The 16,254-nt window shown below is 28.3% G+C and overlaps 1 protein-coding gene and 1 long non-coding RNA gene across 7 annotated transcripts in view; one reads left to right on the top strand and one right to left on the bottom strand.

The window, feature by feature from the left end:
• Positions 1 to 16,254, bottom strand: part of LOC107453091 (anne boleyn) — a 90,147-nt gene that overhangs the window by 60,789 nt on the left and 13,104 nt on the right. For 2 of the 6 annotated variants that reach the window (XM_016069776.4, XM_071187211.1), the window contains exon 1: positions 8,646 to 8,848. The exons of the other annotated variants lie outside the window; for them this stretch is intronic. In XM_016069776.4, the coding sequence (XP_015925262.1) occupies positions 8,646 to 8,664 (19 nt within the window). In that variant the 5' untranslated portion in view covers positions 8,665 to 8,848. Of the gene's footprint in view, positions 1 to 8,645; positions 8,849 to 16,254 lie in introns of those variants that run through there. 6 annotated transcript variants of the gene reach the window in all.
• LOC107453095 (uncharacterized) overlaps positions 1 to 16,254 on the top strand; it is a 30,238-nt gene that overhangs the window by 3,996 nt on the left and 9,988 nt on the right. The gene's annotated exons all lie outside the window — the stretch shown is intronic.

The following is a 16,254-nucleotide window of genomic DNA, read 5'->3' as shown; positions in this document are numbered from 1 at the left end:
AATTCTTTTAACTATTAATCTTTTGTTTTCTTGTTTCGAATGCGAAAACGTATAGGGGTGCATGGTAAAATATTTTTATTGTTTTCTTCAATTTTTGACAGGGCATAATTTAAATCACTTGATTTAAATAATTAAAATCTCGATTTAAATCAACTGTGATTGTTTTTTAAGTCATCTATATAAACTAGTTGATTTTTTTAAAAAAGTATAAAAAAAATTTTGTACAATATAGTTAATAAATAATTCTTCAGAGTGTGATTTTTTAGAAGTTCGATTTCAGTAATATTGAAAGTTTTTTGCAAAGAAATAATGAAAGAGCTATACATGTATTTTATAAATATTTTATTTACATTAAATATTTTATTTATATGCATGTTCCTTTATTATTTTATTAAAAAAACATTAATTATAATAAACTTATTTCTAAAAAATATTTAAAAAAAAAAAGATTTTTTAAAAAATATTAAGTATAAATTATTTTCTACACAATATAATTAAAAAATAAATTTAGGTGATTTTTTTAAAATCATATTTCATAATAAAGATTTCTTACAAAGAAATAAAAAGGATATGCATATAAATTATTATATTTCAAAATAGACTCATAAAAAAGTAGACTAATAGCGAATAAGAGAGGTATGAAAAATTTTAAACTTTGATTTTCCATTAAATCTAAAATAATTTGAGGACGAAAAACTTTTGTAATTGTACCTATTTAGTTTTATGATTATTTAAACTCAGTGCTTTGAAACCCATATTAAATATATATAGTTCGTATATATATATTATATACCGGATCTAAACAAATTTATTCTTCATCAGTTATCTAATTGAAAAATAGTCTCCCAATTTTAATATCCATTAGCAATTTGAGATTGAAAAACATAACTATGATTTTATTTACTCAATACCTAATTTTTAAAAAATAATAATTTTAACTATTTCAGTGAGAAATGCTTTTAGCTATGATATTGTTTTTAAATAATATTAAGTACTATCAGAGCTCATTCTAGGCAAGGTAAACAGGGCGCAGCACCCTGCAGCCCTTTTAGTCAAAAGAATTCTCCCTGTTGCCCCTGAAGTAAATTAGTGCCCTGATGTAATAAACTCCATACCATACCCTTTTTGCCCTTTCTTTCCTCAACCCTTCTTTACTTTTCCATTAAACTCTACAATGGATTTCTTAAACTGTTATTCTTAACTCTTTTTATTTAGTTTGTCATTGCTGTTAATACATAGATTTATATGGGAAAGGAAAAATAGCCATCACAACCCATTGTTGCACTTGTTTTTGAAAGTTTGCAGTTACTTGAACTATCATTAAATCATAATTATTACAGGGTTCCCACTCTATGATGAGATTGAAATTCAAGGACTTTCCAGGACTTTTCAAGGACCTCAACAAAATTTTCAAGGACCTTAATCTAAGACCAATTTTAAAAATTATTCTCTTCTATTTTACTAGAAGCAACAATGCTTGTTGTGGCAATAATTAATTTCAAATATAATACCTAAATGCTTTGCCTATATAGAGAGAAGAGAGTATATGTATTATGGACTAAAATTTATATTTTTTTAAAAACAACCCTACTGGTTTTACATATTAATTCACAAAATCATTTTCAGCACAATCTATAACTAATGGTAATGAGGTGTTAATGGTGAAATCCTTTAATCCTGTGTATTTCCATGTGAAGGCTGCATGAAAGACAGAGCTAAATCTTAGGTATTCCATATTCCATGACTATTCCATAACCCCCTCCTCTCCTCTATTAAACATCGTTTCTGAAATTATTCATCCATAATTTACACAACCTTCTCTAAATGTTATGCAGCAACAATTCTTTCTGAAAATAAAAATTAGAAGGAACATATCCCATTTTCACCATGTTTAAAAGCATTATTCGTTATGTGTAATCCACAACTGCCAATGAATATGACCTGGTGGGAATATTTCTCTTTTAATTCACACTGAAGCTTCTAATAGAATTTCCAATTGACATAGGGTCCATCCATGGATAATTGAAGTATTTTAGAGAGCTTTTAACCATCATCCATGCATTTGTAAAAAGAGGACAAAATATTTTCTGCAGTTCCATGACCCATAAATTGGGAGGTAAGATACTTAGTGCAAACTTTATTATCAATTCCTTACCATAATGTCCATCTGCTTAGATTGTAGAGACTGATTTAACGTCTCATCAAAGAGTACAGTGTAGCAATCAACATTCTTCAGCTCATTTATAAGAATCCCTTTGAAGTATAGTGCCAATCCAAAGGAGCCCAAATAGGCTCACTTTGTGGCACTACAAAAAAATTGTCTCGCTATACAGCTATCAGCAAACATTTTGGAGAACAATTTACTAATCCCTTCACAGGAGTTACATGAATAATTACTAGTGATGCACTTCAGACTCCAGAGAATTTCAGCATCAAGCACATTCCTTTTGACCAGATAAGAAGACAATGTTACCTCGGCCACTAAAGTTTCTGTTTCACATGGGGCACACGATGTTGAAGGAGTATTTACACCAGATGAATTAGATGTTGATGTCTTTGGAAAAAGAGAACTCAGGGCATGAGACTGCTTTTTTGTTTTACCTTTCTTTGATGTGTGATTTCAGAGCAGATTCTTCCATTTTCGCGATATCGATCTCCTTCATGCATAATCGGCACTTGGCTCTGAACTTCTTTTCGGGCATCGATAAAATCCATTCTTTATAAGCTTGATTATCCATCCATTGGGGATTAAAATAGCACTTCCCAGGCATAACTAGTCTAAACTACATAACACAAATACGAAGCCGTGCCTTTGCGAATACGCTTTACAATAAAGTTTTGAAATGACGCAAACGTAAGGACAAGTGCGGATGGTAAAACGGCAAATTTATTGAAAACTATAAGGTACATATTGTTACGAAATTCGAGAGTATTCCAGTTTCGATAAGAAAATAAAAGATCTAAGCATATGCGACAGAAGATGAAGTGGAGTCTCGCCCCGAACACATTGATTGTCTGCTGTTCTCCGCGCGCTTGGCAGACACTAGGCCTGGTTAGAAACAGTGGCGTTAAAAATTACGTTAGAGAGCTCGGGAACAAAACAGAAAGAACGAGAAAGATCCGCGGGTGTTTTATAAAAAGGGCCGTCTGCAGTATTGGACAAATTCAAGGACCTATCAAGTTTTTCAAGGACCTAAGACGTTTTTCAAGCACTTTCAAGGACCTAAATTTAGCAAAAAAAAATTCAAGGACTTTCAAGGACTCTCAAGGACCGTGGGAACCCTGTATTATTAATCATTTTAATTATTTAATCATACACTTACTACAGACACTTAAAAACATACATTTATCATTTTATTAATATATGCATTCATTTTAAATAAATTACTAAGCTAATTAGCTCATTAACTTGATATATATGTTAACTTATTAATGAAAATAAGTAATTAATGATTGCTTTGCTACTTTTAGTTAAGTAAGAAAAAAAAATTATTTTACTAATTGACAATGTTTTTTAATAGAACGTGTAAAGAATTTGTGTTTTTAATAGAACGTGAAATTATTGCCTTTTTAGAATAATAATGCCCTTTTTTTAAACTTTTGCACCCTGCCCTTTTTTTCTGCCTAGAATGAGCTCTGGTACTATTAATAATCAAATGTTAGTAAATGATTAGTATATGTAAAAATATTTAGAGAAAATCCGATTTAAATCAAATCTAAATTTCTTTTTTTTTATTTGCCAACCCTGTTTATTAAAAATAGCATTTTTTTCCGGCATTGACTACTAATTCTACAGGAAAAAAAAACTGCCATAAGTCAGTCTCAGAACTATTTTTCTCCATTGCGAAAAAAAAAAATGTACATTATAAAGGGATGCATAAAAGGGAATTTGAATCATTAATTCCCATTTAGACAATTTTCAATGATAGCTTGAACTACCAGTTTTGTTCTGATAAGGAAATGCAAGAGAGTGGGAAATAGTTGAGCCTCATAAATTGGTTAGAATGATGTGCTGTTGGCATTAATCTTACTATCATTCACTTTTACAATAAAAACTTTTAAAACAAATGTACGCCTAGACAAAGCAAGAATTTCATTTCATCAATATTTAAATCACGTGCTTCTTACTCTAAAAGTGCAAACATCGAAAAGTAAATGATCTTAAAATAGCATTTAATCATTAAAAAGATGAATTAAGATAAATTCAACTGTCAGTTGATAACTTCGTATCTTGTGCTTATTAAACACCTTGGTTGTTTAACAAACAGCTGATCATTAAAATTAAAATGTTTTGTAAGATCTTGTGATCGGTAACAATCACGTGAGCTTTAAATTAAATTCGGCCATATGGGTTTAGTATTTTAATTATATATACACTCTTCTCAATATTAAAACACTAATTTCAAAATAATGATGCGTCTCATTTCAAAAGAAAAAAAAATGAGATGATTGCCAAATCAATTAAAATTTATAAAATAAAATATATAAATACTTCTAAAACAAATTATTCAATGTTTAAAATTTGTCTTTCAGTAATTATTAATAATTCTTAAAATTGTTGAAGTTAATTTTATTATTGGAAAATTTTTATTTTTAATACATAAGATTTAATATGAGTATAAAAAAAATTATCATTTGAAATTTAGAATTGTCTCACAAATCAGCTAATTTAACTTTTAATTTAATCTATTATTGACATGCTTATCAATGCAATAAGTTATTCTTTAGATGGTCTCAGATATGCTTATTAATTAGTAATAATTAACTTACAGGTTCAGTACAAAAATTATAATGTACTTCCATTAAATAAGCATAGCTTTTTTATGAAAGATAGTGGTGTAGCGCACACTGTAAAAAAAAAAAAAAAGAGGAAAATAGAAAAGTTATAGAAGCAGCAAAACTCTTAAGAGCAGAGCTGTAAAGAGTCAGAGTTGAAGAAAATTTTGCAGGAGTCGAAGTCGAAAACATTTGCTCGACTCAGAATCTAGTTAGTTAAAAGTTACATTCCATAGAATATTTAAAGAAAATAATTTTTTTTTTAAAATATTAAAACAAATATTTATAATTAAATGAACAAAATTACTCAAAAGAGATTATACAATTATGACAATTATTTAAATTGTAACTTACATTTGAACGCGTTTGAGTCTAGGATTGATTTATTGAACTATTGAAAGAAAGAAAAAACAGATATACAGTGATACTTTAAATTCTAAATAGACAGAAAACTGGCCGTAAAGAGTTTCTCTCGTGGTATAGCGTCCCTTTGACTTATTTAAATGTTGGAACCGAACTGTCGGACTAATTTTTAAAAAGAAAGAAAAGCGAAGAATTTCATTGATAACAAATCACTTATTAAAAAATTATTTCAAGCATTTTTTTTTTTTTACTAATTCTTTTTTACTGTTACTTTTCATTAAATAACGTAATTTTTTTTTAATACGGAGTACAAATTTTTTAAATATTACTAACAAACAAATTTATTCAATTTTGCAAACACACAAAAGAAAAAAAATTTATTTTTCTGAAGAAAAAAAAAGCAATTTATAAGCATTACTTCATTAAAAATAAGACCCCCCCCCCTGAAACAGGGTAGCGGTAAAGAGTTGCAGAAAATCTTAGCAATTGATATTTCTTTAACTTATTATAATTATTTTACAATTACTAAATATTTTTACAAAATGTATCTGAAAGACAAGGAATTTGCCTAAGTAATGGAATTTATTTTTTCGTACAGTAGTAAATTATAATTTTAAGTTTGTTACTTATTTAAAGCTTTTCCACTACTCCAATGTCATAAAATTAAAGTTAATGAAGTAAAACTGCAAAAAAAAAAACAGTATATTACAGTAAAAGTTACGAAACTGACACGAAAAGTTACGAAAGAGACATGCCAGTTTCACACAAGTGCGAGTCGGATTAGCGCAAATGCCCACAAAATTCTCATAAAAGTTATGGGGTACCCACACCTAAAAAATTAAAAAACCCTGCTCCAGAAAAAGACTAATACATGCTCGAAAAAATTCCGAAAAGCAAGTAATGATGACAAACATTTCTGGTACTACACATCAATTGTAATTAGATTGCAGAACTTATTTGACAAATTATTATTTGGCAATATCATTTACTATTTATTACATTTATTAAAATAAGTTATTGATATGATGCTGATAAGGCTTTTTACTGCAAGATAAACATACATTGTTATTCAAAGCAAGATTGTATTATGAAACTTATATGCAACAACTATTACTTAAGAAGAATAAAATAAATGAAGGTCGCTTAGAAAAATTTATGGTCTGAAAATTCTAGGACAGAGGAAAAATATTGGAGCAATTAATTAGTTAGTTTTGAGGAGAAACATCACCAATAACAGCTGTTTACATAGCGAAACACATACATGATGGCGAACATGGAATGTCGCGCAATATTTAGAGATATATTTTGCAACATTTAGGATAGCGTCAATACATAACTCAAGAGACGTTAACTTATTAAACATTGAAGTCCATTTTAAATGCAGAAATAAGGATTTTTTTTAAAATAAAAATTAAATACAGATTGTCTTAAAAAACAGAAATGAATATGGAATCTAGATTTCTCCTCTCGTAGAAAAAAAAAATTCCTAAATGTTCCAAAAAGTATGAAAAAACTCATACAAATTATGACTTTATGCACTAAATATAATAACACTTTATAAAACAGGGTGCTTATATGCGTTTATAATATGCTTTATTTTGGTTAGACTTAATAGCGATAGTTAAGTTATACTGCAATTTGCAATAAATTGTAAATTGCAATTTTTTTTTGCATTACTTCATTAAAATCAATTTTATTTTACCCATTACACGCATCCCCCCTCCCCACTTTTCACTATCATTTAAAAATGTAAAAATATTCATACATAAATAAATAAAAAATCTAACTTTACAAAGCAATATTTTATATTTAAATAGAAATATTGTATTATTCATTTTATTTCTTCAAAAAAAGTTTTCTCAGTGCCGTTCTTGCTGAATAAGAATTTCTTGCTATTTATTTCTGCTATATTCTGAAGAATTTCTTGCTAGAATTTCTTGCTGAAATAAGAAAAGATCTACCAAAAAATAAATGTCTTGATGGAATGAAATAATTAACACGCTGACCAGCAAGAAAAAGAGAAATTTCTGAATAAGTTAGTAACGAAAGTGATTTTTTTCCCATAAATATTTTACAAGCCTTTATGCTTAATATTCTTTTATTTATTTTTTTTTAAGAATTCTTTTCCTAACAAAATTAAGTTTAAAAAAATAAAAACTCGCCTATCTCATTTAATGCAATTCAAAAAAATAACTTAACTGTGACAAAACATTTAAATTACTAAAAAGAAATAACTTAGTTCACAAATTTGAAATATTTAAAGATTTGTTTTTTTTTTTAAATCAGGCTAAGTAGTTCACGAACTCAGTACTAGTAGTTCAGGAATTTATTTTAAAGAACTTAAAGTGTAATTTATACCTAATTAAAAAAATAAAAATTATTCTTCCAAAGAACTAGTTAATTTTGCTGAAAAAGCATTTTCAATATTTTTGCACTCTTTTAAAAATGTTTTAACTTACTTCGTTTTTACATGATTTAATTTTAATTATTAGTATATTATATTTCAGAAAATTGGACTAATTCGGTTAGTTAGATGGATACAATTAAACTGCTTGTAATTGACAAAAATTTTTTTTTGCTGAGAATTACTTGAAAGCATCGTTTTCGGGCTATAAAAACTCCTCTCAAAAAACGTTTTACACCTTTACCTTTCTCCAAAGCCTCTTGAAATGTCAAGTTACGAAATTCTCAAGCTACGAAAATATTGAAATTCTCAAGTTACGAAAATATTGAAATTCTCAAGTCACGAAAATATTGAAATTCTCAAGTTACGAAAATATTGAAATTCTCAAGTTACGAAAATATTGAAATTCTCAAGTTACGAAAATATTACAGGAAGCGATTCTATAAAATGGTTTCTTCACTTGCAGAGTATTTTTCAATTTTAAACTTTTAAGTAATCTGGAGGGAAAAAAAATTTAAAGGAGTTCCATATACTTTCTCAGAGAACATTAAAATCTTATTAACTATAAGTAAATGCACAGTGCCCCAAAAAATAAATGAAACATCTTTAATAACTTTGTTTTAAGTTGCGAAACCAGACACAAAAACGTTCTTTCTCCGAATAAACATGCTTTTTTTTCGATAAATATACTTTTTTGTTGGATTTGCATTCTTGATCCTCAAAATATGGAAGTAGCCTCAAAAGTCATAATTTAAAATTCGATTTCTCAAGAACTATTGATCGGCTTTTGTTCAAATTTTGTATTTTGCCTTATAAATTAAATTCTTTAAAATTATGTAAAAAATTTTATGTCTTACAATTAAAAAAGGTCTCGATTATTAAATAAAATAATAATCAATAAAAATTATTTTTTGCATGGAATTGTCTTTGGCTGAACGAATTTTACGACTGTGCTCAAAAATTTTCCACAATTCGCTTAAAAATTTTCAGAGATATAGCGAAGTACGGTTCTGGAGAGAGTATGATACACACATCTGTTTATCGTATTACATTTTAAGGAGGAAAAGTTACTAAAATTAAATACTAAACAGTAGAAACATACCCTGATCATCTTCAAGCATTGTTGTATGTCCTCTATCTGCATCGATATCCAGTTCTTAATCAATTTCACGCGGAAAAAATTTAAAATACCTTCGAATACTAAAAGTACAGACTAAGCTACAAATGGTGAAATGGACCTAACTAGTGAAATTATCTCAAAAAGAACTTCTGAAAAATCAAGAAAGATAAGTAAAAAATTGCAACTAATGTTGTATAATTGATAAACGATAAAAGGTGGAAAAAAAAGCAAACAATTAAAACTATTTCCTATTGTTGAAAGAAAGATATGAATGAAAGTTATTTTAATCGTTTCATAATTCATAAATTCATTTACTTACGAAGGCCGATTCGATTTTTATTTTAATCATCCAGAAAAGCTTAGTACCGGTTTGAAGTATAGTCCTTTTGAATCGATCTAGAACAGTGGTTACTAACAGGCGACCCGTGGGACACATCCGGCCCGCGAACTAAAATATATTATTTGCCATTTTTTGCGGACAATTTTCGTAAAAACTATATATGGGTTTAAAATACTTTCCCTTCATTAAAAAAATTATAATAAATAAAATTTAAAAAAAACCCAATTTCTTCGTTTCTGTGAAATTTAACATACCAATGGTGCAAAAAAAATTATTTCTCAGGCTTTGCATCCAAGATAATATTTATACAAATATAAAAAATTTTTATCTCGTTTTTTTTTTTTTTGTGATTATAAATTAGTATGTGCGTATCAGAAATTTTCTCGAAGAAATTCTGCGATTTAACTTTTTGAAACCACTCATTTTGGACGAAATTATTTACATTTGTAAATTTTGTGGCCAGAATTTTGAAATATACAATAATATATTTTTGAAAATCTACTTATTTCAATTTGTAATTCAATACTTTTGTTTTGTACAGCTTGATAAAAANATTCATAGAAGATTCATGGATTGATAAAATAAATGAAAAATATGTGTGTATTGAGAGGAGTCTGTTTCGCAGGTGTGTCTGTAACAGGAGGTTTCACTGTATATATATTACATGCCTTTTTTATATTTGTTGAAAAGAAAGATGTAATATAAATTTGTTTTAAATAGCTGTGACTTACTATATCTTCGTAGCACATTTTAAAATTATTTATCATTTTCGCACCAATTTCACAATTTTTAGATGATAAAAAATATCATTGTTCTTCAATTCAAGTTTGAGCATCACATAAAATTTTCACTTTTGGTTCTTTTTCAAAAAGCATCCATTAAGTATCAGTTTCTTCATTATGACTCTTGACATCATTATTTGCAACTATTTCAACAATTTTAATTCACATTTAAATCATTTTTTTGACAATCAATGTTTCTAGAATCATCATTTATGACACATTCATGCAGCAATACCTCCCTGAGGGTAAATCTCTGGTGATGCATAGAAAAATAAAAAGAATGTATCTGTAAAGCACCAAGTCTTATAGAGTTACTGTACTCACCAGGGCTCGAAAAACAGCCCGTCTGCCCGTCCTCGGTGGTCAAAAATTCGCCGCGGACAATAAATTTCGCAAGTCCGACGTCTGAGCGGACGGCCATTTTCCCGTTAATGTTCATGATACATTTTCAATTTTGGTTATCTTACAAGGGGCTTTTCAGCAATGAACTTACAAAAAAAAAACAGTACGTACTGGTCTTAAACAAGAAGCGTTAAACGCAACTATGAACATCTACCTAAATGGAAAACCTCATTCAGATTTCTGTGCAGAAACCTTTGTAAATCATTGACTTGATTGTGGAACTGGCAAACGTCATATTTGATTTATTTAAAAAACTTAGTACCCTCGGATAAATTGACATTCCAGATAACTTGACCTTTGTCATTTAAATTATTTATATAATTTTAAAAATAAATTATAATTATCATTAAAGAAATAAATTACTTCATAAAAGAAATACTAGGTTACTATTAGTAACCTAGTATTTCTTTTATTACTGTATAATGTAATCCTAGTAACTACTAATTCATTATGCAATTCATATAAATATTTGTAATAAATAAGCGAAAATCATATTTTTATTTATTTAGAAGCTACGAGTTAGTTTCAAAGGAGGACGGGTACATTGTTGGGCAAGCCGTCCTCGGGGACGGGTAAAATTTCTCAGTTTTTTCGAGCCCTGTGTAAAAGCGATTCAAATTTTGTCAGACTACAAGCTAGAAATTTATGATAAATTCCTCAAACGGCCTTTAAGAAATTCAGTATAAAACATTAGTGTTACTAGTTAAAGGTAAACTAGTTAAAGGTAAAATCGTTCAAACAGGACTCACTTTCAAACAATTTTTTAAATGTGCAGTTATTTAGACATGAAAGAAACAGTTATTCATCATTGAAATTTCTTTAACTTTTAAAATGAATGATAAATTTTTGAATATGAATGGCAAAAAAATTTCAAATAACATTTTTTGGATTTTATATTTAAGTACGAATTCCGATAATCTAACAAATTTTTATTTAGCAACAGTTAAATTGTTATTATAATTAAAAAAAATACCAAAATACATTTTTGTTTGTAATTAGAGCGTTAGAAAAAAAAATTATAAACATATAAAGGGAAACTGGTGTCCAATCTGCGTCAAAGGGTCAATCAGCTTAACAAACAATACCTTTAGGATCATAAAAGAAGAAATCTTAAAAATAAAAATACAAGTAAATAATTTATGAAATTATGAAATAACCTTCAAGTATAACAAATTAATATTATGAACACGATCGAAAACGCACGCATCTTTATTATTTTTTATTTTATTTATTTTTTCATTTTTTTAAAATAGAAAGGTCAGAAATCAGTACAATGCAATCATGAAATAACATTCCTCAAATTACAAAAACTCCTACACATTCAAATTTCTTTAGTAACAGCATATAAGTCACACTATAATAATAAAAGTCAAACAGGATTATGAAAATTGTCAACAGACCTTCAAATGGCACGCACTTCGTTAAGTACAACTAGATTCTTAAATTTTTAAATTTTTTTTTCCGGCGGTAATATGAAAAATTCAACTCATTAATATTATCAACGGCTACAAACATATTCCTATTAAAAATATAATTAAATTAAAACTGAAAAAGCATTTGATCAAAGCGTAGAAATTTTGATTCCTAAATGAACAAACCTTTTGCAAATTTCTCCTATTCTCTCTCTTTTTTTTTTTTTAAATCTTGTTTACGAAAATTGAATAAGAGAGTGAAAATCATTAGCCACTAACATCTTTAATTGATAGTTCGGTATAATTAAATTAATTTAACAAAACTATTCAAAAATTATAAAATATTACATAAATTTTATTTTTGAATTCCAAAATCCTGATCTGAGTTGAAGACAAATATGTTTTAGAAATTACACTGAACTGAAATTAAAAATATTAGCCAGATAAATGGGGTTTATTTAAACTCATTCGTGTTAAATGTTTTTTAGAGAAAACATATATTTCAAAAGGACATAATAAACCAGCAGTTTATGTTGAGTAAAGGATTATTTTTGGAGTTATTGTTTTTAGGAAATTAAAAGTTAAATCCTGATGGTGCATGAGAGAAAGCTCAAAAACTGACAACACCCGGCTCAAACCTGAAGAAAAACTGTCAAGTACCTTCCTCTCAGAAAGTGGTAAAAAGCTGCACGATCTCGCGGGCCAGCTTTTGGCAGGACAAAAGAAAAAAAGAAGAAATTTACATATTACTTAGACAGGCGAGGAATTTTTTCCGATGTTATATTTTTACGCCGAATCGACGTAGTGTTTTTACGCTGAAGTCATGAGAGTTTTATGTACGAAAAATACAATTTTGTACTTGTTTATTTAAAAGCTATGTCTATTTATGCATCTGATATAGCTATTTAAACAAGTGAGGCATCGTTTCTCGCGTATTTTTTTTCACACTCAGTTTTGTTCTGGAATATATTTACGTATTTTACAAGTGAGATGTTTCCCATGTATTTTTTTCTCACTAAATTGACTGAGAACCAATAATAAACGAGGCTTGGCGTATACGATTGGTCGCTGTAACAATTCACCAGATTCGAATTCTTTGTGGGATAAACAATTAAGCAGAAACAAGCTATTTTTTGTTTGTATTTCTATAAAAAAATAATAAAATAAAAAAACAATAAAATAAACAAAAAAATAAAAAAAACAATAAAATAAAAAAAACAATAAAATAAAAAAAAACAATAAAATAAAAAAAACAATAAATAAAAAAAATAATGAAATAAAAACATTGCAAAAAAATTGTGATTGTTTATTGACTGTGTATTTCTTTAGATGAAATTAGAAATAAGTCTCATTCATGTCTCACAATTAACGTCGGCCTTCGAGATTTAAAAATTCAGAATGCGAGACAGAAAGAAAAAATAAAGAAAGAAAATGCTGCAAATTGATTATCAGGCATTAAAAAGTAACAGGTGTATAAATTCACGTAGTTTTAGAGTCTGGCTAAAGTAGTGTTGTTAAACAGACTGATAGCCAAGCGAAACTAATTAGTTTTCCTTTTCTTAAAAAAATGGTGAAAAAAACGCATGATTTTGTTTAAATAAAAAAAATGCGGAAATAATAGACAATGACTTAGCTAACAGATTGGTATCAATACAAAAAAAAAAAGATTTTGTCTAGAAATTGAGTAAACTGGCGATTAATTAATTTAATATGTATTAGGTACATACTTCAAATGAAGATTATAAAATTAAATCCAAATATTTTCCTTAGCATACAAATTAGCTCTTAATAGAAAGATACGATCGAAAATGACGGCGTTTGGGATTTCATAAGCAAACTCGAATTATTTTAAGATTATAATGTTTCACTTTATTAGTTAAATTAAATGTAAATATTATCAAGCTTATGATTCAGATCAGTTGAATTGCTTTAGATTAGATTCTAATTTTAATGCAAATAAACAGCGCTACCTGCGTTATATCGCAATTGAAATGTAATTTATAAAAAAGGTTTTATTTATTTATTTAAGCACGTAATATATAGATTTATAAAAAGACTAAATATAAGAAAAAGGAATGATGTTAATCACTAAAATAACTTAATTAAAATAGAAAAATATCAATTAATACAGTAGCAGTTTTAAGTTCCGTAAGTTAAACAGCTATAAACTAAGCAAGTGAATAACCTATGGTAATTTATCGGCAATCAAACTTAGCTCACGACAACAATCATATTAAACTGCACTCATGAACTATTCTGACTTAGACAACTAATTGTAATACTACCCTTTTTACAAATGTAATAACCCAAAATATATAAATCAGCAGTAACTTTTTTTGAACTATTAACAAACGTTTAAATTATTTGATGAAAAAAAATTTTTTTTTTTAAATTTATTCCATTTTTTACTAAGAACAAAAATCAACCTTCTCTTGAGTGATAAATAGTATGGGGAAAAGGTGTGTACAACTAATGACCTTCACCTTTTAAATTTCACATGGCTCTCACTAATAATTGCAAATCTTGTCTTCCCTTGTCATTGCACCATCTTCTCGATTTAAGAGAACACTATACGGAGGAAAAACGCTTCATGGGAAATTATGTTTCACTTACAATGGTAATTTGAAATTTTAAAGCATAGAAAGAAGTGAAATAAGATAGACCAAGAGTTAATCACGAATCTTCAAATGCTGAATTTTTTTTTTTTTATGAAAATGTCACACTTCGAACAAATTAAGGTAAGATTACGCGAAGTAATAACATTTGCTTGCATTTTGATATTTTGAAAGAAAAAAATATATAGCATGGGAAGATTTAAGATTCATCTCTAACTCACTTTTTCGATAATTTAAAATTACCAATGAAGATGAAAAAGAATTAAGAAAGTTTTTACCCGCGGTTATAGTTAAGCTTTTTGGTCATCAAACCCAATGAAGTATTCCCACAACAGCCCGCTGTGAGGCAGGTGGTCATGGAGGTTAAAGCTTCACAATTTCGCGACCAACGACATGATGGTGGATATGTGGTCAGCATTGCCCACGGGTCGCTTTTATTTTCCATACATGCTTCTTTGTTTTAAATAGTTAATTATAATGCGTCAGAAACAATTCTACTCTGATTAATATTAAAAGAGCAGCGGTGGCTCAAGTGATTGAGACTCCTAATGAGAACCCTTACAGTCGGACAAACCGTGGGAGGTTTTCCTCCCCATGTAACGCAAATGCTGGTTAGTTCCATCAAAAAAGTCCTTCACGAAGGTTAGTTTGCCCCAATGCTCGATCCAGTAGCTCTCTTGTCTTCTAGATTGAGTTCAAAATTACAAGGTTTCGAAGTTAAACATTGAGACTCGGTAAACTCAGAATTTGGTCGGTTGTTAAACGCTGGTTATAAAATAAAATTATTAAAAGAAAATATACTAACCAGATTAAGTTGGTTATTCATAGGAAATGTTACAGTTTAAACTATTTCAAATTAAATATCGTAAAATTATTACATAAGTCTGTCTACCGTACCCCCTATGTAACACACTTTTAAACTTACGGTGTTTCTTTAAGCAGGACAAACGGCATATTATTAATGCAGACAATTATGCAGACATTAAATAATTTATGCAGACAGAATCCTAAAATAAAAAATAAACTGCTAATATAAAACAAGCAAGCGATTGTTTCTACTATTATTTACAATATTTTTATGAATTCAATTTCTATATTTTTTTCCAACTAAAGCTATGGAAGTAATATTAACATTTTTATATAAAAACAATTGATCGTAAGTTATAAGGAATGGCATCTTTTTCGGATTCCTGAAATTAACATCTAATGTTTATTTCATCAATACGAATAATAATAACAAAACAGATACTTCGCGCCTAACAATGTCACATTTCAAATGCAATAATTGAAAGTCTGAAAAGTTATTACTAGTGTACGTTAGTACGTGTCTTTGTACGCTAAAGGGAAAAAGAAAAACAGCTTAAAAGAGTGAAAAAAGTTAGTTTTAAATATCAAGGTTTTTAATTTCATTACGAAATGAGAATGCTACATATTTAACCCTCAAAAGGTATAATGGGAGAAATCATGCAAATTGTTATATTTTAATTTAAATAACTTCATTTGTAATATAACACTGCAATATATATATATTTTTTAATTAACTCGCTGAGTACCACGTCGGTTATCGGTAACTGACTATGGGTGAGACGAGCTATGGCTCGTTTACTGAGAAAAATTGTCAGACTCGTGGTTAAAATTTTCCTAAACTTTTCTACTACATTTAGTACAGTTATTAAGTATAAAAATGTTAAATTCATTAATTAAAAAAGATTTTAAGGACCAGTTTCCTTGTTTAAGCATCAAAGGCCTAATAGCGTGACAGAAAAATTTGGCATTTATCTCACGTGCATCTGGGAGAGACTATGGCTCTTAAGTAATCCTATGTATCTCAGGCTAGGCCATCAAAAAGCGAGCTCGAACTCATACTCGGCAAGGACTGACACAGAGCTTTCCATCCGTTTACTGACAGTGTAAAATATGATATATTCAGGGGTCTGTTTAGAAGAAATTTGGGTTCGTTAACGGACCCTTCACAAAATATCTTTTCATGAAAACGGACCCTTCACAAAATATTTTAACTGAGATGTTTCCCATGTATTT

Source organism: Parasteatoda tepidariorum, chromosome 10 (assembly GCF_043381705.1).
Source record: "Parasteatoda tepidariorum isolate YZ-2023 chromosome 10, CAS_Ptep_4.0, whole genome shotgun sequence".
Taxonomy (NCBI): Eukaryota; Metazoa; Arthropoda; class Arachnida; order Araneae; family Theridiidae; genus Parasteatoda; species Parasteatoda tepidariorum.
The sequence above is the reverse complement of the archived record's forward strand: the minus strand, read 5'-3'. Positions and strand labels throughout refer to the sequence as shown.